The sequence below is a fragment of the Salvelinus alpinus genome, chromosome 28 (genome assembly GCF_045679555.1).
Source record: "Salvelinus alpinus chromosome 28, SLU_Salpinus.1, whole genome shotgun sequence".
NCBI classification, from domain to species: domain Eukaryota; kingdom Metazoa; phylum Chordata; class Actinopteri; order Salmoniformes; family Salmonidae; genus Salvelinus; species Salvelinus alpinus.
Genome location: NC_092113.1, coordinates 15,636,386 through 15,657,195, shown reverse-complemented (window position 1 = coordinate 15,657,195; position 20,810 = coordinate 15,636,386). Strand labels below are relative to the sequence as shown.

General features: G+C 48.2%; 1 protein-coding gene across 4 annotated transcripts in view; it reads right to left on the bottom strand.

The window, feature by feature from the left end:
* The window catches only part of LOC139557275 (kelch domain-containing protein 8B-like), a 159,088-nt gene that overhangs the window by 48,257 nt on the left and 90,021 nt on the right, over window positions 1-20,810 (bottom strand). For all 4 annotated transcript variants that reach the window (XR_011671358.1, XR_011671357.1, XR_011671359.1 and 1 more), the window contains exons 3-4: window positions 10,241-10,405; window positions 3,678-3,902 (exon numbers count right to left, since the gene is read on the bottom strand). Coding sequence is in view for 1 of the 4 variants with exons in the window: in XM_071371855.1 (XP_071227956.1) it covers window positions 3,678-3,902; window positions 10,241-10,405 (390 nt within the window). In the remaining 3 variants the exon portion in view is untranslated. The remainder of the gene's footprint in view (window positions 1-3,677; window positions 3,903-10,240; window positions 10,406-20,810) is intronic.

Sequence of the window (20,810 nt, the reverse complement as noted above, 5' to 3'; positions counted from 1 at the left end):
GCCCTAATGTATTAGACTCAAATATATTACATTGCAGCACAGTACAATGGAATTTTCTTCACGACAGGCCTATCTTTCATAGCCTGGCTGACGCAACTCACGTGACTCACAGCGCAGGGAGAGCTGAGACACACTGGTCTGGACAGGAGGCTATTGTAAATGCAGTATTCGCTCAGAAATCGAGCGGACGCATTGATTGGTTCTCTCAAAAGTTGTATCGATTGGTTCTCTCAAAAGTAACTTTTGAGAGAACCAATCAATGCATCCGCTCAATTTCTGAGCGATTTGAAAATCCAACAGTTATAATGGAAGGGGGCAGCGCTCAGGGCTGTGTGTGGCTGTCCATGTGGGTGTTTGTGTGAGAAAGACACAAAAGAGAACCAACCAGTAAAAGCACAGCCCCCTTCATTATCCATGCATCATACCGACAACATCAAAACAGCCTTTCCAGACTCTGAAGTCAGGAGGACTTTGAGTTAGGTGTTAGCCAGACTATATCTTCATGCATTCTCCTACAAAAGAGAAACTCCATGAAATGTGTAACAATGGCAGAACACTGTGCATTGACACCAGTAGGAAGCGTTTAAAAATCCACCAGTTCTATTTCTTTACAACAATTTTCTCTTTCTACTATTCACTGCATCGGAACAGACACTTCTAAGATGGAATTTCATGACTATCCTACGAGGCAGAGGGAGATTGAATATAAATGCACTTCGTTGACTGGGCCTGTTTTTGTGCTGCTATTCTATTATCTGTCTGAGGCGATTGCCTGGCCACCATGCCTTGAGTTTACCCCTGGGTCCTAGCAGGGATGCAATGAATGGAAAGGAATTGAGAGGGAGACAGAGCACACTAACCACAAAATCGCTCACCCATAAAGGACACACACGGGATGACACACACACACAGGAGTGCACCTTTTCACCGTGAAAACCTTGGGATGCTTTGTTCTTCAGAATAAATCCATATCTTCAAAAGCCAAATTAAACTAAACCCATCTGGCTTTTAATTTCAGCAACTGCAAAGGTTATACAGTATGCCTTATATCAGGACCGGAAATGCACAGCAGGGAGTATAATATAAAATGTTAATATGGACAGAGAATAAGATTCCCCTCGCACACGCACACAGACACAGACACACACGCTGGGCTTAATCCAGAAGTGGAAGGTGAATCATACACAGCACAGTTCTGGAATATCTGTCTCAGTGTACCAGTAAGCTGCTGCAGTAGGAAAACATGTGTGATCAAGACCCTATTCGATGGCTCTGTGACTCAGTAACACCCCAACCCACCTTGCCTGGCCTCAAGCAGGGATATGCTTTCAAAAGTAGTGGAAAGATACAGAAGTGTTTTCTTGGTGGATGTGTTAGGAGAGTAAGTTGAGTGTGTAACAGTAGATAAGGGTTGAGTTGAGTTTATATGACTGAGGTTGATATTACGCATGTATGGGTAGCATATACAGTTGACGTCGGAAGTACATACACCTTAGCCAAATACATTTAAACTCAGTTTTTCACAATTCCTGACATTTAATCCCAGTAAAAAGTCCCTGTCATAGGTCAGTTAGGATCACCAGTTTATTTTAAGAATGTGAAATGTCAGAATAATAGTAGAGAGAATGATTTATTTCAGCTTTTATTTCTTTCATCACATTCCCAGTGGGTCAGAAGTTTGCATACACTCAATTCGTATTTGGTAGCATTGCCTTTAAATTGTTTAACTTGGGTCAAACGTTTCGGGTAGCCTTCCACAAGCGTCCCACAATAAGTTGGGTGAATTTTGGCCCATTCCTCCTGACAGGGCTGGTGTAACTGAGTCAGGTTTGTAGGCCTCCTTGCTCGCACACGCTTTTTTAGTTCTGCCCACAAATTTTGTATAGGACTGAGGTCAGGGCTGTGTGATGTCCACTCCAATACCTTGACTTTGTTGTCCTTAAGCCATTTTGCCACAACTTTGGAAGTATGCTTGGTGTCATTGTCCATTTGGAAGACCCATTTGCGACCAAGCTTTAACTTCCTGACTGATGTCTTGAGATGCTGCTTCAGTATATCCACATACTTTTCCTCGCCCATGATGCCATCTATTTTGTGAAGTGCACCAGTCCCTCCTGCAGCAAAGCACCCCCACAACATGATGCTGCCACCCCCGTGCTTAACAGTTGGGATGGTGTTCTTCGGCTTGCAAACCTCGAACCTTTGTCCCAATATGCAGTTGCCCCTTTGTCCCCATGTGCAGTTGCAAACCGTAGTCTTGCTTTTTTATGGCGGTTTTGGAGCAGTGGCTTCTTCCTTGCTGAGCGGCCTTTCAGGTTATGTTGATGTAGGACTCGTTTTACTGTGGATATAGATACTTTTGTACCTGTTTCCTCCAGCATCTTCACAAAGTCCTTTGCTGTTGTTCTGGGATTGATTTGCACTCTTCGCACCAAAGTACATTATACTCTAGGAGACAGAACGCGTGTCCTTCCTGAGTGGTATGACGGCTGTGTGGTCCCATGGTGTTTATACTTGTGTACTATTGCTTGTACAGATGAACGTAGCACCTTCAGGCATTTGGAATGAACCAGACTTGTGAAGGTCTATAATTTTTTTTCTGAGGTCTTGGCTGATTTCTTTTGATTTTCTGTTACGGGATTTTTGTGTTTAATGACTAAAATATGTATACATTTGACTTAGATGTTACTGTATGAATGAAACTTATTATAATCATAATGCTGAATATAATGTGTTCCTTATTAGAAAGAATGGAGTTATCTTCAGACAGGCTGGAATGCTGTGTTCCTTACAGGACATTCTGTCTCTACCCAGGGAGGGGAGAGAACTTGGGTTGGTTGCAGATAGTTTAACAGGTGGCAGACAACGTAATGAGGCTGTGAACTGTATTGCCATTGTATTCTAGAGGAGGATGGACATTAAAACTTATGACATCATCTTTATTATATAACCTGATGTAAATTGTACTATGATTCAGTACTTTCGAGAATAAACGCTATTGATTGATTGATTTTGAGACTGGTTTCTGTCCATTTTATGCTAATAGGTATCTTACAAATTCTTATGTATGGACAGTGTTTTAATTGAATTGGTTGATAAACATAGGAATTAAAATTCCTTTAACATTTTCCCATGATGTCAAGCAAAGAGGCACTGAGTTTGAAGGTAGTTCTTGAAATACATCCACAGGTACACCTCCAATTGACTCAAATGATGTCTATCAGCCTATCAGAAGCTTCTAAAACCATGACATCATTTTCTGGAATTTTCCAAGCTGTTTAAAGGCACAGTCAACTTAGTGTATGTAAACTTCTGACCCACTGGAATTGTGATACAGTGAATTATAAGTGAAATAATCTGTCTGTAAACAATTGTTGGAAAAATTACTTGTCAAAAATTACTTGCCAAAGCTATAGTTGGTTAACAAGAAATTTGTGGACTGGTTGAAAAACAAGTTTTAATGACTCCAACCTAAGTGTATGCAAACTTCCGACTTCAACTGTATAGGGCGTGACAGCATGCTGAGCCAAATAAGTTCATCTTGCAAGTCTGGCTGATTGAACTAGAGTACTGGAGCCCCAAGATACAATAGAAATTAACAATATATATTGTTTTCTTTAATTCTGTGACTGGAGCCCCTGTAAGTATGTGTCTGTGTAAACTCTGAATTGACTCACCCTGTTCTGGGTCGTACTCCTCCACTGTGCTGACGAAGTGTGGTCTGGAGTAGAAGTTGTGGGGGCCAGGCTGCTGGAGCCCTCCCAGGCTGAAGAAGCCCCGCTCGGTGGCAGCACAGCAGGCGAAGGCCCGGCGGCTGGGGATGCAGGGGTAACGCGTCCAACTCTTCATTTCCAGGTCAAAGGCCTCGAAGGCTGTGACAGGAAGCTTGCCCTGACGCCCACCTGCCAGGGAGGAGTGGAGAGAAAGGAGAGAGGGTCAGAAGGAGTGGGCAGCAGGGCATGAGAGAGAAGGAATGAGAGAGGAGAGAGATGAAGGGTCAGAATAGGTGGGAGGGACGAGATGTGAGAGCGAGGGAGAAACAGTTATAAAAAATTAATAATAATAACAAAAGAAAAAGAAAAAAACGTTGTCACTAAATGGATGGTAGGAAATGGTTAACCTTCATTAGCTGATTCCATATCTGATCGGAGCAGCCAAATATCCTGGGATGTGTTCTCAAATATAAGAGAGAGAGAGTGTGTGTAGTGATGAGTATTCCACTTTGGGTCTGGCTGGCAGTGTGTGTAGCGATGAGTATTCCACTTTGGGTCTGGCTGGCAGTGTGTGGAGCGATGAGTATTCCACTTTGGGTCTGGCTGGCAGTGTGTGTAGTGATGAGTATTCCACTTTGGGTCTGGCTGGCAGTGTGTGTAGTGATGAGTATTCCACTTTGGGTCTGGCTGGCAGTGTGTGTAGTGATGAGTATTCCACTTTGGGTCTCGCTGGCAGTGTGTATAGTGATGAGTATTCCACTTTGGGTCTGGCTGGCAGTGTGTGTAGTGATGAGTATTCCACTTTGGGTCTGGCTGGCAGTGTGTCTTGTGATGAGTATTCCACTTTGGGTCTGGCTGGCAGTGTGTGTAGTGATGAGTATTCCACTTTGGGTCTGGCTGGCAGTGTGTCTTGTGATGAGTATTCCACTTTGGGTCTGGCTGGCAGTGTGTGTAGTGATGGGTATTCCACTTTGGGTCTGGCTGGCAGTGTGTGTAGTGAAGATCATACACTGTGTCAGTCACTGTGCTATGCTGTTGGACCTGCAGGTAGTGAGAAAGGTGTGGATCCTATTGGACTTGGGCTAAAGTTTCTATCCGTGTTTGAGTAGACAGTTTGCACTACAGCATGTCAGTGTCAGAGGTTTGATCAGCCTGGACCTGCTGACAGTATTCCCACTGTGATCACACACTGATTGCTGACACAGACACAAAGCCTGACATGGTGTACTTCAAGTAATATTCATCTGGTTTTATTCATGGACATCACATGTCACGGTCTGTGTATTCAGTTAGATACGACATTATTATTCATCCAAAGAAAACAAATCAAAGGGAGTAAACAGACACATCCTACTGTAGTCCAATGAGCCTGTTCAATTATACATAACACAGAGTAGAGGGACATTAGATGAGGAGCACTGCTTCATTTTTCTAATTGTATACATTTAATCGATTTACAGTAGGTGCATGTACTATATTGTACAGGGGTGTGGTTGTTATATTGTAATAGTATAACAATGTGATTAGCATAAGGCTAATGAACAGCCCCGGCCCCTCTCCTACTCAGGAAGCTGAAACATGGGAGTCTGGGAAATGCTCTGTGGAAAATGTCCCATTTACTACACGTCTTCAGTTCAGATCCCTGGTTGTCACACTGCAGTCCAAAAGTATGGGTCTGCTCTGCAGGCTGAGCCTGTTAGCCCACGCCAGCCAGCACTGTCTGGCAGCCCTGTCTGGCAGCCCTGCGGTCCTCCATCAGTAGACAGAGAGAGAGAATAAAAGACAAGATAGGAGCGAAGAATAGCTACACATTCCGGGCTGTACACCACTCAGAGTAGCAGCTGATGTACAAGATGTTCTCAGAGAGAGTGTATGGAGGGGCTCCGAAAAGCTTCTCACAGTCAAGATGGGCAGTATTCACATACACACCCACTCAGACAGCTTTGATGACAGACCGCCATATTGAACTGAACCTTATACACACTGGGCCGGGTGAGAACTAACAGTCTGGCAGCCTGAAACACAGTCTCATATGCAAGCAAAATCATTCTAGAAACCAATGCCACTTTATGACAGTTCTACCCATATAAGGTAGTCAGCATACTACAATTTCAGCACCAATCTTATTTTGCTTGTACAGTAACGTGTTTGTTTCACATTAAATCATTGAGTTTATGGAGTGCACTGAAAAGGGTACTATATACATGAAAAGGGCATCAACATGTAGCTAGAGTACACTATACATTGTGAACACAGGATCCTTCTCCCACACTTCAGTAGGGTGAAATTGATGGGAAGAACCTCATCCACTTACCCTCAAATCAAATCTTATTAGTCACATGCGTCGAATACAACAGGTGTAGACCTTACAGTGAAAAGCTGAATGCAACCAGCGTAGACCTTAAGGTGAAATGCTTACTTACGAGCCCCTAACCAACAATGCAGTTTAAAAAAATACGGATAAGAAAAATAAATAAAAGTAACAAGTAATTAAAGACCAGCAGTAAAATAACAATAGCGAGACTATATATAGGAGGGTACGGAAACAGAGTCAATGTGCAGGGGCACCGGTTAGTTGAGGTAGTATGTACATGTAGGTGGAGTTATTAAAATGACTATGCATAGATGAAAACAGAGAATAGCAGCGGTGTAAAAGAGGGGGGGGGGGGGTGCAAATAGTCTGGGTAGCCATTTGATTAGATGTTCAGGAGTCTTATGGCTTGGGGGTAGAAGCTGTTTAGAAGCTTCTTGGACCTAGACTTGGCGCTCCGGTACAGCTTGCCCTGTGGTAGCAGAGAGAACAGTCTATGACTAGGGTGGATGGAGTCTTTGACAATTTTTAGGGCTTTTCTGGATGTCAGGAAGCTTGGCCTCGGTGATGTCCTGGGCCGTTCGCACTACGCTCTGTAGTGCCTTGCGGTCGGAGGCCGAGCAGTTGCCATACCAGGCAGTGATGCAACCAGTCAGGATACTCTTGATGGTGCAGCTGTAGAACCTTTTGAGGATCTGAGGACCCATGCCAAATCTTTTCAGTCTCCTGAGGGGGAATAGGTTTTGTCGTGCCCACTTAATGATGGTGTTGGAGTCAAGCCTGGCCGTACAGTCATGAGTGAACAGGAAGTACAGGACGGGACTGAGCACGCACCCCTGAGGGGATCCTGGGTTGAGCATCCGCATGCGGATGTGTTGTTACCCACCCTTACTACCTGGGGGCGGCCCGTCAGGAAGTCCAGGATCCAGTTGCAGAGAGAGGTGTTTAGTCCCAGGGTCATTAGCTTATTGATGAGCTTTGAGGGCACTATGGTGTTGAACGCTGAGCTGTAGTCAATGAATAGCATTCTTCAGGGCAGAGTTCCTTTGTCCTGTGTCTGTGTTCTTTTGCCCATCTTAATCTTTTCTTTTTATTGGCCAGTCTGAGATATGGCTTTTTCTTTACAAATCTGCCCAGAAGGCCAGCATCTCGGAGTTGCCTCTTCACTATTGACATTGAGACTGGTGTTTTGCGGGTATATCTATCTGCCAGTTGAGGACTTATGAGGCATCTGTTTCTCAAACATGACACTCTAATGTACTTATTCTCTTGCTCAGTTGTGCATCGGGGCCACCCACTCCTCTTTCTATTCTGTTTAGCGACAGGTTGCGCTGTTCTGTGAAGGGAGTAGTACACAGCGTTGTACGATATCTTCAGTTTCTTGGCAATTTCTCACATGGAATAGCCTTCATTTCTCAGAACAAGAATAGATTGACGAATTTCAGAAGATTGTTCTTTGTTTCTTTGTTAGCGCATATAAAGCACCCACAAGCTACCGGTGGCTGAATACACAATCATCGTGGGATGAACGAGTGACGAATTTCCAGCCAAGGGTGGTCCATTTAAAAATAATTCCTTCCTCCCTCTCAAGTGTCAACTCGTCAGACGTAATGATACGTCATCAGAAGTGTCCACTTAATTTGAGGGCAGAGGGGATAGGGTGTGTCTTTTAAGTGTTTGGACTGCAGTCACTGATAAACAACATCAATCAAATAATTCCCCTCCGCCCTCATTGCTCCCTGTAATATGAATCTGCATCATACGCCTGCTAGCTAGCAAGCAGCGGCCATTCATCTATGTGTCTAGAGACTGGATTCCAGCAGGCAGTAACACAGTAACACCAGATAGAGGTACCAGCCAGCCAGCCAAACAGTAACACCAGATAGACGTACCAGCAAGAAAGAAAGAAAGAAAGAAAGAAAGAAAGAAAGAAAGAAAGAAAGAAAGAAAGAAAGAAAGAAAGAAAGAAAGAAAGAAAGAAAGACAGACAGACAGACAGACAGACAGACAGACAGACAGACAGACAGACAGGCAGACAGACAGGCAGGCAGGCAGGCAGGCAGGCAGGCAGACAGGCAGGCAGACAGGCAGACAGACAGACAGACAGACAGACAGACAGACAGACAGACAGACAGACAGACAGACAGACAGACAGACAGACAGACAAGCAGGCAGTAACACAGTAACACCAGATAGATGTTCCAACCAGACAGACAGACGGGCAGTAATACCAGATAGATATACCAGCCAGACAGCCAGCCAGCCAGACAGACAGACAGAGAGACAGACAGACAGACAAGCAGGCAGTAACACAGTAACACCAGATAGATGTACCAGCCAGACAGACAGACAGGTAGTAATAGCAGATAGATATACCAGACAGACAGGCAGACAGAGAGTAACAACAGATAGGTATACCAGCCAGACAGACAGAGAGACAGGCAGGTAGTAACACAGTAACACCAGATAGATATACCAGCCAGCTAGACAGGCAGTAACACAGTAACACCAGATAGATGTACCATCCAGCCAGACAGACAAACAGGCGGTAACACAGTAACACCAGATAGATGTACCATCCAGCCAGACAGACAGACAGGCAGTAACACAGTAACACCAGATAGATGTACCATCCAGCCAGACAGACAGACAGGCAGTAACACAGTAACACCAGATAGATGTACCATCCAGCCAGACAGACAGACAGGCAGTAACACAGTAACACCAGATAGATGTACCATCCAGCCAGACAGACAGACAGGCAGTAACACAGTAACACCAGATAGATGTACCATCCAGCCAGACAGACAGACAGGCGGTAACACAGTAACACCAGATAGATGTACCATCCAGCCAGCCAGCCAGACAGGCAGTAACACAGTAACACCAGATAGATGTACCATCCAGCCAGACAGACAGACAGGCAGTAACACAGTAACACCAGATAGATGTACCATCCAGCCAGACAGACAGACAGGCAGTAACACCAGATAGATGTACCATCCAGCCAGACAGACAGACAGGCGGTAACACAGTAACACCAGATAGATGTACCATCCAGCCAGACAGACAGACAGGCGGTAACACAGTAACACCAGATAGATGTACCATCCAGCCAGACAGACAGACAGGCAGTAACACAGTAACATCAGATAGATGTACCAGCCATGGAGAGGAGAATGTGGTTATACTCTTTTGCTGGGAATGGAGATCACTTATGAATATTCATAAGAAGTTTAAAATGTTTTCCCTCCTACACAGACATACATGTAGATGTCTCTACTCCTACACGTTAAAAAGTATTCTAAAACTAGGACTGTTGTCCACAGCTGCAGTGCTGGTACCAGTGAATGAACGTGAATAATTACCTATCTGTTTAATCTGTTCTCATGACCTATTTGAAATCAGATCAATCATGTTTGCTCAGAGACTCAGAGAACAGATCTACAGCTTTCCCTCACTCCCTGTCTGTTTTCTTTCTGTCTGTCCCTCACTCCCTGTCTGTTTTCTTTCTGTCTGTCCCTCACTCCCTGCCTGTTTTCTTTCTGTCTGTCCCTCACTCCCTGTCTGTTTTCTTTCTGTCTGTCCCTCACTCCCTGTCTGTTTTCTTTCTGTCTGGCCCTCACTCCCTGTCTGTTTTCTTTCTGTCTGTCCCTCACTCCCTGCCTGTTTTTGGAACTCTCACAGAGTGAGTCAAGACTCAGAAAGTTCTGTAGAGCATGAGAGGCCGATGGGCCCGACCCTTCCCAGACGTCTGAGCAAGAGTGTGTGTGTGTCTGTGTGTGTTTGTTTGTGTGAGAGAGTGTTGCTCTCCTATTCAGCACAGGTTCCTCTGATCCTCATGGTCAATTAGAAACGTGCATATTTAAATGTGTGTGTGGTACAACAGCGTGTACATGTGGAGTGTGTGGCCGTACTGTAGGTCAGATCTGAGCAGAGTAACACACAGTTGGGGGAGAGAGAGAGAGGGGCCAGTGTTGGCCGGTGCTTGAGCCTGTTTGGCATGGAGGACACTATGTTCTGAAACATGTCCCGCAGGCTGCCATTTAACTACAGGCCAACAATCTAACTGTGGTCCACCGCCAACCTCTCTTTTGACGTCTCTCTGCATGCTGTCTTCTGAGTGGTCAGAGGCGATGATACTGCCATTCCCCTGGGATGTGACTGGACAGAAGGGGAAGGGATGGGGGTGTGGGGGGATGGGGGAGAGGCCTACCCAGCACGTAGATCTTGTTGCCTCTCAGGAAGGAGGCGGCTCCATAGCGGGGCGTGGGCATAGAGGTCAGGGGCTGCCATTGGTCCTTCTCCGGCTCATAAACCCTCACCAGAGCCTGGGGCGTCGTGTCAGCTGCCATCCCTCCCAGCGCATATACCTTCCCATCTGACAGAGGAGAGGGAGGGGGAGAAGGAAGGGGGAGAGAGGGAGGGAGTGCGAGAAGGAGAGATGGGGATAGATAAAGGGAGAGAGTTAAATATTTCCCATGTTGAACTAAAGAGTGGGCGTAATTTCATCAGTTCACAATTCCACTATCCAGAGAGTTAAAAGAATAAAAGTAAAGAACCAACTCAACCAACCAAACAAAAATGCACTTTGGTCTCTGACACTAACCTTGCTGTCATGCTGTGCCCCTATTCTTGATTATGATGTGTGTTATGATCCTCTGCATCTCTTTTTTAAAGTAATGATTCACATGTAAACACAATCCATGGGCCTGATTTAAAAATACAGATAACCCTGCCTGAAGTTTCAAGGAGAAATGTAAATATCTCTGCTGCAGTGACATTAGAATATTAGAAAAAAAAGAACTGGAGAAAGAAAAACACAAGCTAAGCAAACATGGCCATCCTGCTGAAACGCTGCGGTTGCCAGACAGATTAAAAGGGAGGGAAAAAGAGACTAGCGAGAGATGGAGCCAAACCCAAACAGATGTCTGCCTTAATGCCACTGAACATCCCTGTCAGATACCGAGGAGAGAAATACAATGTATCACTCCCTGCAGGGTCTGGAAATAGATGGAACGATGGATGGATGGCTGGATTGATTACTATATGGATGGATAGATGGGTGGATTGCTAGAAGGCAGAGTAGAGGGAGGGGTTGGAAAGGTCAAGGGGAAAGAGGAGAGGAGAGGAGGGTTGGGGAGAGGCGAGGAGAGGAGGGTTGGGGAGAGGAGAGGAGGGTTGGGGAGAAGTGAGGAGAGGAGAGGAGGGTTGGGGAGAGGTGAGGAGGGTTGGGGAGAGGTGAGGAGAGGAGAGGAGGGTTGGGGAGAGGCGAGGAGAGGGAGGGTTGGGGAGAGGCGAGGAGAGGAGGGTTGGGGAGAGGTGAGGAGAGGAGAGGAGGGTTGGGGAGAGGCGAGGAGAGGAGGGTTGGGGAGAGGTGAGGAGGGTTGGGGAGAAGTGAGGAGAGGAGAGGAGGGTTGGGGAGAGGTGAGGAGGGTTGGGGAGAGGTGAGGGGAGGAGAGGAGGGTTGGGGAGAGGTGAGGCGAGGAGGGTTGGGGAGAGGCGAGGAGAGGGAGGGTTGGGGAGAGGCGAGGAGAGGAGGGTTGGGGAGAGGCGAGGAGAGGAGGGTTGGGGAGAGGTGAGGTGAGGAGAGGAGAGGAGGGTTGGGGAGAGGCGAGGAGAGGAGGGTTGGGGCGAGGAGAGGAGAGGAGGGTTGGGGAGAGGTGAGGAGAGGAGAGGAGGGTTGGGGAGAGGCGAGGAGAGGGAGGGTTGGGGAGAGGCGAGGAGAGGAGAAGAGGGTTGGGGAGAGGCGAGGAGAGGAGGGTTGGAGAGGCGAGGAGGGTTGGGGAGAGGCGAGGAGAGGAAAGGAGGGTTGGGGAGAGGCGAGGCGAGGAGAGGAGGGTTGGGGAGAGACGAGGCGAGGAGAGGAGGGTTGGGGAGAGGCGAGGAGGGTTGGGGAGAGGCGAGGAGGGTTGGGGAAAGGAGAGGGTTGGGGAAAGGCGAGGAGAGGAGGGTTGGGGAGAGGCGAGAAGAGGAGAGGAGGGTTGGGGAGAGGAGGGTTGGGTTGGGTTGTGGAGAGGAGAGGAGGGTTGACAAGAGGCGAGGAGAGCAGGGTTGGGGAGAGGTGAGGAGAGGAGGGTTGGGGAGAGGTGAGGGGAGGAGAGGAGGGTTGGGGAGAGGCGAGGAGAGGAGGGTTGGGGAGAGGTGAGGAGAGGAGAGGAGGGTTGGGGAGAGGCGAGGAGAGGGAGGGTTGGGGAGAGGCGAGGAGAGGAGAGGAGAAGAGGGTTGGGGAGAGGCGAGGAGAGGGAGGGTTGGAGAGGCGAGGAGGAGGGTTGGGGCGAGGCGAGGAGAGGAGAGGAGGGTTGGGGAGAGGCGAGGAGGGTTGGGGAGAGGCGAGGAGGGTTGGGGAAAGGAGAGGGTTGGGGAAAGGCGAGGAGAGGAGGGTTGGGGAGAGGCGAGGAGAGGAGAGGGTTGGGGAGAGGAGGGTTGGGTTGGGGAGAGGAGAGGAGGGTTGGCAAGAGGCGAGGAGAGCAGGGTTGGGGAGAGGCGAGGAGAAGAGTGTTGGGGAGAGGAGAGGAGGGTTGGGGAGAGGAGGGTAGGGTTGGGGAGAGGAGAGGAGGGTTGGCAAGAGGCGAGGAGAGCAGGGTTGGGGAGAGGCGAGGAGAAGAGTGTTGGGGAGAGGAGAGGAGGGTTGGGGAGAGGAGAGGAGAGGAGAGTAGAGGAGGGTTGGGGAGAGGCGAGGAGAAGAGAGGAGGGTTGGGGAGAGGAGAGGAGGGTTAGCACTCTATTAGCAGTCAGATTTGCGACCGCAGCATTGCACTAATCCAGAGAAGCAGGAGGATTTACTGGAACACTTTCAGACAGAGAGCTAGAGCTCGGAATACAAAAACAGTTCTTCCTCTTTTCCCTATCATGTACAGATACCCCCGTGTCCCTGTAGCCTGCTGCACAGAGTCTGACAGAGGTTTTGACCTGCTTACTGATCAGAACATGACTCAGTGCCAAACACACACACAGACAAACACACACACACACACACATACACAGAGAAACGAGGGAGAAGAATGAGAGAGGAGAGCATGAAGGAGGATAAGCCAGAAAGGAGAGAAAAGACACTGGCAAAGCAAACTAAAAAGGAGAGATACGTGGAGAATAGGCCTGGCAGAGAGATGACAAAGAATAAGTGCTGAGGAAGTCAATCTGAATGCATCCCTGCTTGTTTATTAAAGACCATCACTGATTTGACAGTACCAGATTACAAAAATAATTCCAAAACCAACTGCCGCCTCCTCTTCCAGGTCTCCTACAATATCCCTTTATTCCCTACTCATCTCCTTCTATCTGTGTCCACCCTCACCTTCTCTCTGCACCACTCACCTTCTCTCTGCACCACTCACCTTCTCTCTGCACCACTCACCTTCTCTCTGCACCACTCACCTTCTCTCTGCACCACTCACCTTCTCTCTGCTCCACTCACCTTCTCTCTGCACCACTCACCTTCTCTCTGCTCCACTCACCCCCCCCCCCCCCCCCCTCTGCTCCACTCACCCTCCCCTCTGCTCCACTCACCCCCCCCTCTCTGCTGCACCCACCCTCCCCTCTCTGCACCACTCCCCCTCCCCCTCGGCACCACTCACCCCCTCTCTGCACCACTCACCCCCCTCTCTGCTCCACTCACCCCCATCTCTGCTACACTCACCCCCCTCTCTGCTCCATTCACCCCCATCTCTGCTCCACTCACCCCATCTCTGCTCCACCCACCCCCTCTCTGCTCCACTCTGCCCTTGTATGGAGGGCCTCCTCTCAGTGAGCACCGTGGCCTGCTCCCTGTTAAAATCACAGGTCATAATGGCCCCTCACTTCTCAGAGGGAACAGAGCAGAGCCCCTCTCACACACACACAGACCTGTGATTATCTGAGATTATCTGAGATGCAGAGGAGAGAACCCTCTCTCCCCGGCCCGCCCACACACCACTCATTAACATGTTACATCTAGCCAGGGTGTTCAGCACATTCAAACAGAGGAACAACTAAATCAATGACTACTTACAGATATGATGCATAACCATAACCATGGGAATGGGAATGTGTGTATGTGTGCGTGTGTGTGTGAATGAATGGGTATGAAAGTATCTGTGGATAAACTAATTCAGAAAAGAACAAAGAAAATGACAGTCAATACTTTTGAGTAACTGCATTCCCATTTTGAGCTTTCACCACCAAAACCTCTTTAAATAGGCTTTGATAGGCCTATCCCCTGAATGAATGAATGAAATGACAACCTATAAACAAGCAAATATCAAACAGCCATTCAAAAAGACCTGTGGGAACCACTATCACAGCAGTCTAAATTGTTCAATGACATTCCTGAGTTTCACTCATTATAATCCTCCACATTAGATTGTCACAGATAGGGATGCTTTGGTTATGTAAATGTTAAATGTTATAATATTTCTGGAGGGCTTGGAGTTCTGCAGGCTATGAGACTCTACACATATCCTCTACACTCACTGTAAACAATACATGAACACAAAACTAATGATATAACATTCTCCATCCTTGCAAGTTCATTCTAATAACATTGAAAAAGCTAAACGTACCCCTTGGGTGTTAATAACAAAACATCAGTAATCACCTGTGGTTATCTGTTGTTTTTCTCTGTGCATATAAAACTAATCAGCATATGTTTACTGGCTGTGGTAGTGACATTAGAATATTAGAAAAAAAAGAACTGGAGAAAGAAAAACACAAGCTAAGCAAACATGGCCATCCTGCTGAAACGCTGCGGTTGCCAGACAGATTAAAAGGGAGGGAAAAAGAGACTAGCGAGAGATGGAGCCAAACCCAAACAGATGTCTGCCTTAATGCCACTGAACATCCCTGTCAGATACCGAGGAGAGAAATACAATGTATCACTCCCTGCAGGGTAACAGGGAGAGGTAGGGAGGGGGAGGAAGAGGGGGGTCCCAGCTTCCGCTCTGGGCCCCTGGAGCATCCACCTCCTACCGGCTCGCCGCCCTGAGGTTCCACCGCACAATCACACGCAGTCTCCTCTAATTAAGGTAACTCTGCTCTGATCTATGCCCGTCTCCCAGGGAGACGCCATGGCAACCGCCACCCAGTAGACATTTATGGGGTGGAGCACATGGAGCTTGTGCAGGTGGTGCTGACTGGTGGACGATAATAACTTACATCATGACCCATGACCAGTGTGACACACCAATTAAAGATGAACAGAAGAATCACCGTTACCAACACAGAGCAGAGAGCCCACACAGCTCTGTGCAGTCACAGAGGGGCAAGACGCAACAACAATAACAGGAAATTAGATATGGAAAGTCGTTTTCTAACAGATACAAATAATCAACAGCTTTATTCACATGAACAAAGCATAAGATAAAGTCACAAACACACACAGCAGAAAATGTGATGTACTGTATACCCAGTCGACACAGAAACACATCAACCCTGCACGAAGCACATCCTGTTTCTCCAAAAGGAGAACAGTCTTATTAACTGACCACCCGTTGCTCATCCAGCAACTGCTCTCTTCATCTCACATCCTCTCACTTTGCCTCCACACACACCCACATAAACACGCACACATGCATACACACACACACACACACACACACACACACACACACACACACACACACACACACACACACACACACACACACACACACACACACACACACACACACACACACACACACACACACACACACACACACACACACACACACACACACACACACACACCCACAATCTTTTGAAGTTTGGTTGTTATGTGAAAAAGACACAGAGGCCATCGTTGTCACACGGTGCCTGTACAGGGCTGACAGGTAACCAGACTGAGAGCTATGCACCATAGTCATGGAACACAAGACAGGAACAAACACTCTGGGAGATTTAAGGAATTACAAAGGAGGAAAGACACACAGCGGCGAGATTGAGGGACAATCTAAATAAGAGATGAGAGAAAGAGTTGCAGGGAGTACAAAGAAGGGTGATATCTAGTGAAGATGATAGGCGAGAGCCTAAAGACAGTTAAAGATCTGTTATGAAGGTTTTGTATAATTTCAGCCAGTAGTTTTGAAATCAGCGCTCACGAGCCAAAATGATTCCCCAAAATGATTCATCTTTAACTGACTTTAATTTATTTGTAATTTTATCTTGCAATTCGTATGATATGTTACGAATTCCAATTTGTACAATATGTTCTGAATTTCTAAGTGCTTAAGATCCCGTTAATCTCTTTAAGGGCCCAGTGCAGTCAAAAACATATTTCCACACTAAGAGGTTGGAATAATGCCCTTTAAGTGGATGTTTCAGTCTGTTTTGGTGGGATGGAGCTTTGGCCTTTCCACGGTGAATGATGAATAAGCTAAATCATGCAAATTATAATATAATATAACGGGACTGCCCCGAAAGAGCTCCTGATCGACAGTGCTAGCCTCTCTACATTGGAATCCTGTTAAGGCTAGGGCTGATTTCAATGTTTTACTGCTAACTTACAAAGCATTACATGGGCTTGCTCCTACCTATCTCTCCGATTTGGTCCTGCCGTACACACCTACACGTACTCTACGGTCACAAGACGCAGGCCATCTTATTGTCCATAGAATTGCTAAGCAAACAGCTGGAGGCAGGGCTTTCTCCTATAGAGCTCCATCTTTATGGAATGGTCTGCCTATTCATGTGAGAGACGTAGACTCGGTCTCGACCTTTAAGTCATTACTGAAGACTCATCTCTTCAGTAGGTCCTATGATTGAGTGTAGTCTGGCCCAGGGGTGTGAAGGTGAACGGCAAAGCACTGGAGCGACGAACCGCCCTTGCTGTCTCTGCCTGGCCGGTCCCCCTCTCTCCACTGGGATTCTCTGCCTCTGACCCTATTACGGGGGCTGAATCACTGGCATACCAGTGCTCTTCCATGCCGTCCCTAGGAGGGGTGTGTCACTTGAGTGGGTTGAGTCACAGACGTGATCTTCCCCTCCCGTTTTGCGCTCCCTCGGGCTCGTGCTGTGGAGGAGATCTCCGTGGGATATCCCCAGCCTTGTCTCAGGGTAGTAAGTTTGTAATCTGTTGATATCCCTCTAGTGGTGTGGGGGCTGTGCTTTGGCAAAGTGGGTGGGGTTATATCCTGCCTTGTTGGCCCTGTCCGGGGTTATTGTCAGACGGGGTCACAGTGTCCCCCAACCCATCGGTCTCAGTCTCCAGTATCTATACAGCAATAGTCTATGTGCCGGGGGGCTAGGGTCAGTCTGTTATCTCCTGTCTTATCTGGTATTCTGTGTGAATTTAAGTATGCTCCCTCTAATTCTCTCTCCCTTTCTCCCTCCCAGAGGACCTGAGCCCTAGGATCATGCCTCAGGACTAACTGGCCTGATGACTCCTGGCTGTCCACAGTCCACCTGGTCGTGCTGCTGCTCCAGTTTCAACTGCCTGCGGCTAGGGAACCCTGACCTGTTCACGGGGCGTGCTACCTTGTCCCGGACCTGCTGTTTTCGACTGTCTCTCTACCGCACTTGCTGTCTCAACCTCTGAATGGTCAGCTATGAAAAGCCAACTGAAATTTACTCCTGAGGTACTGACCTGTTGCATCATCTAAAACCACTGATAATTATTTGACCCTGCTGGTCATCTATGAACGTTTGAACACATTGAAGAACAATCTGGCCTTAAATTGCCATGTAATCTTATAATCTACACCTGGCACAGCCAGAAGAGGACTGGCCACCGCTCAGAGCCTGGTTCCTCTGTAGGTGTCTTCCGAAGTTAATGCCTTTCTAGGGAGATTTTCCTAGCCTGTTTGGGGTTTAGGCTGGGTTTCTGGATAGCACTTTGTGACATCTGCTGATGTGAAAAGTGCTTTATAAATAAATTTGACTGATTGATTGATGTGTACTTTGCATTGAGTTGATTGGAACCCTCCAGTGCGCTGATAATAAAGAATGATTAATTTAAGATTGACTTTGAGTTTTATTTTCTTGAATATATATATTTTTTGAATATTGTATTTTCAGCAGTTTGAAGCTGGTGTGCAAAAATGAAAGTAAAAGACACTAGAACTAATCTAAGAACGGGAAGCATATAAATAATGCACATAGAACAGATCTACCGCTTCTTAGACATGCTTTCAATGATATAACTGACATTTCTATGTGAATTGGTCAGTCGCCCAAAAAGTTACATATAGCAACTTTAACAGACCAATAAGAAAGAGAGTCCAAAACCTCTCTGACAATAACAGCCAGTTTTCAGGTTGTCCCTCTCCACTCAGACCACTCCCAGACAGTCCTAGCAACATTCTTGCTTGGGAAATTGCTCTTTGCTAAAAAGCAATTTTTGTTTATTTTTTACCATTTTAATAGAAAACAATCACAGTAAGGTATTTAATTGTTACGCAGAAATGACTTAATATTGAGATAAAAACAGCTGCACTGGAGCTTTAAGAAGTTTAGTGAAGTAAACACAGTACCTTACGTGATGTTCAGTGGAAGGTACAGAGAAGAGCACATAAAAGGGTACATACTGTATGGTACAGTATATAATGACAGCTAGAGAGAAGTATTTGGCACGAGTTAGGTGAGGAGACACTGACAGGGCTATAGAGAGTTATAGGTAGACAGAGCTAGACAGAGGAAGCTTGTAGTTCTTAGCTTACAGCGTACAGTACATTGTGAACTTACTGCATGTGGATTTGTGTAATATATTCTTCTACATACTGTACCTGTATGTTGTCTGTACTCCCTTAGAAAAAAAGGGTTCCCAAAAGGGTTCTTTGGCTGTCTCCATTAAAATAACCCTTTTTGGTTGCAGGAAGAACTCTTTTGGGTTCCATGTAGAACCCTCTTTGTAAATGGTTCTACAGTATATGGAACTCAAAAAGGTTCTACCTGTCACGTTCCTGACCTTATTTCCTTTGTTTAGTCTTTGTTTAGTTGGTCAGGACGTGAGCTGGGTGGGCATTCTATGTTTTGTGTTTCTATGTTGGGTTTATTGTTTGGCCTAATATGGTTCTCAATCAGAGGCAGGTGTTTGTCATTGTCTCTGATTGGGAACCATATTAAGGTAGCCTGTTTTCACTGTTTGTTTGTGGGTGATTGTTCCTGTTCGTGCGTTCATGTGTTTTATGTTCTCTCGTTCAAGACTGTAGCGTCATTGGTTTCGTTTTGTTTATTGTTTTGTTCGTGTTAAAGTAAGGGTTCCAATAAATATGGAAACGTACCACGCTGCGCTTTGGTCCTCCTCTCCTTCCAACGACGAAAGCCGTTACAGAATCACCCACCATAATCGGACCAAGCAGCGTGGGAATGGGCAGCAGCGACAGCAGCAGCAGCGGCCCATTACGCAGGACTCGTGTACTTGGGAGAAGGATCTGGGCTATACAACCTGGGAGGAAATAGAGCACTGGTCGATCGATCCAGAGAGAGTGCCGGAGCCCGCCTGGGATTCGTTGGAACAGTGCGAGGAGGGATACAGGAGAATGGAGGAACGGAGACGTTATCAAGGTACGGAAGCCTGTGAAGCAGCCCCAAAAATGTATTGGGAGGGGGCTAAAAGGGAGTGTGGCGAAGTCACGTAGGAGACCTGCGCCAACTCCCCGTGCTTACCGTGGAGAGCGAGAGTACGGGCAGACACCGTGTTATGCGGAAGAGCGCACGGTGTCTCCTGTACGTGTGCTTAGCCCGGTGCGGTACATTCCAGCTCCACGTATCGGCCGGGCTAGAGTGGGCATCGAGCCAGGTGCCATGAAGCCGGCTCAACGTATCTGGCCTCCAGTACGTCTCCTCGGGCCGGTGTACATGGCACCAGCCTTATGCATGGTGTCCCCGGTTCGCCAGCACAGCCCAGTGCGGGCTATTCCACCTCGCCGCACTGGCCTGGCTACGGGGAGCATTAAACCAGGTAAGGTGGGGCAGGCTCAGTGCTTAAGAGCTCCTGTACGCCTTCACGGTCCGGTATACCCGGCGCCACCTCCTCGCCCCAGCCCAGTACCACCAGTGCCTACACCACGCACCAGGCTTCCAGTGCGTCTCCAGAGCCCTGTTGCTGCTCCCCGCACTAGCCTTGAGGTGCGTGTCCTTAGCCCGGTACCACCAGTTCCGGCACCACGCACCAGGCCTACTGTGCGCCTCAGCCGGCCAGAGTCTGCCGTCTGCCCAGCGCCGTCTGCGCTATCCGTCTGCCCAGCGCCGACTGATCTACCCGTCTGCCCAGAGCCGCCTGCGTTGTTCGTCTGCCCAGCGCCGCCTGCACTGCCCGTCTGCCCAGCGCCGTCTGAGCTGTCCGTCTGCCCAGCGCCGCCTGTGCTGTCCGTCTGCCCAGCGCCATCTGAGCTGCCCGTCTGTCCTGAGCCTTCAGAGCCGTCCGTCAGTCAGGAGCCGCTAGAGCCGTCCGTCAGTTAGGAGCCGCTAGAGCCGTCCGTCAGTCAGGAGCCGCTAGAGCCGTCCGTCAGTCAGGAGCCGCTAGAGCCGTCCGTCAGTCAGGAGCCGCTAGAGCCGTCCGTCAGTCAGGAGCCGCCAGAGCCGCCCGCCAGACAGGAGCCGCCAGAGCCGCCCGCCAGACAGGAGCCGCCAGAGCCGCCCGCCAGACAGGAGCCGCCAGAGCCGCCCGCCAGACAGGAGCCGCCAGAGCCGCCCGCCAGACAGGAGCCGCCAGAGCCGCCCGCCAGACAGGAGCCGCCCGCCAGTAGGGTCTGCCAGAGCCGCCCGCCAGACAGGATCTGCCAGAGCCGCCCGCCAGACAGGATCTGCGAGAGCCGCCCGCCAGACAGGATCTGCCAGAGCCGCCCGCCAGCCAGCCAGGAGCTGCCAGAGCCGCCAGCCGCCAGTTCTCA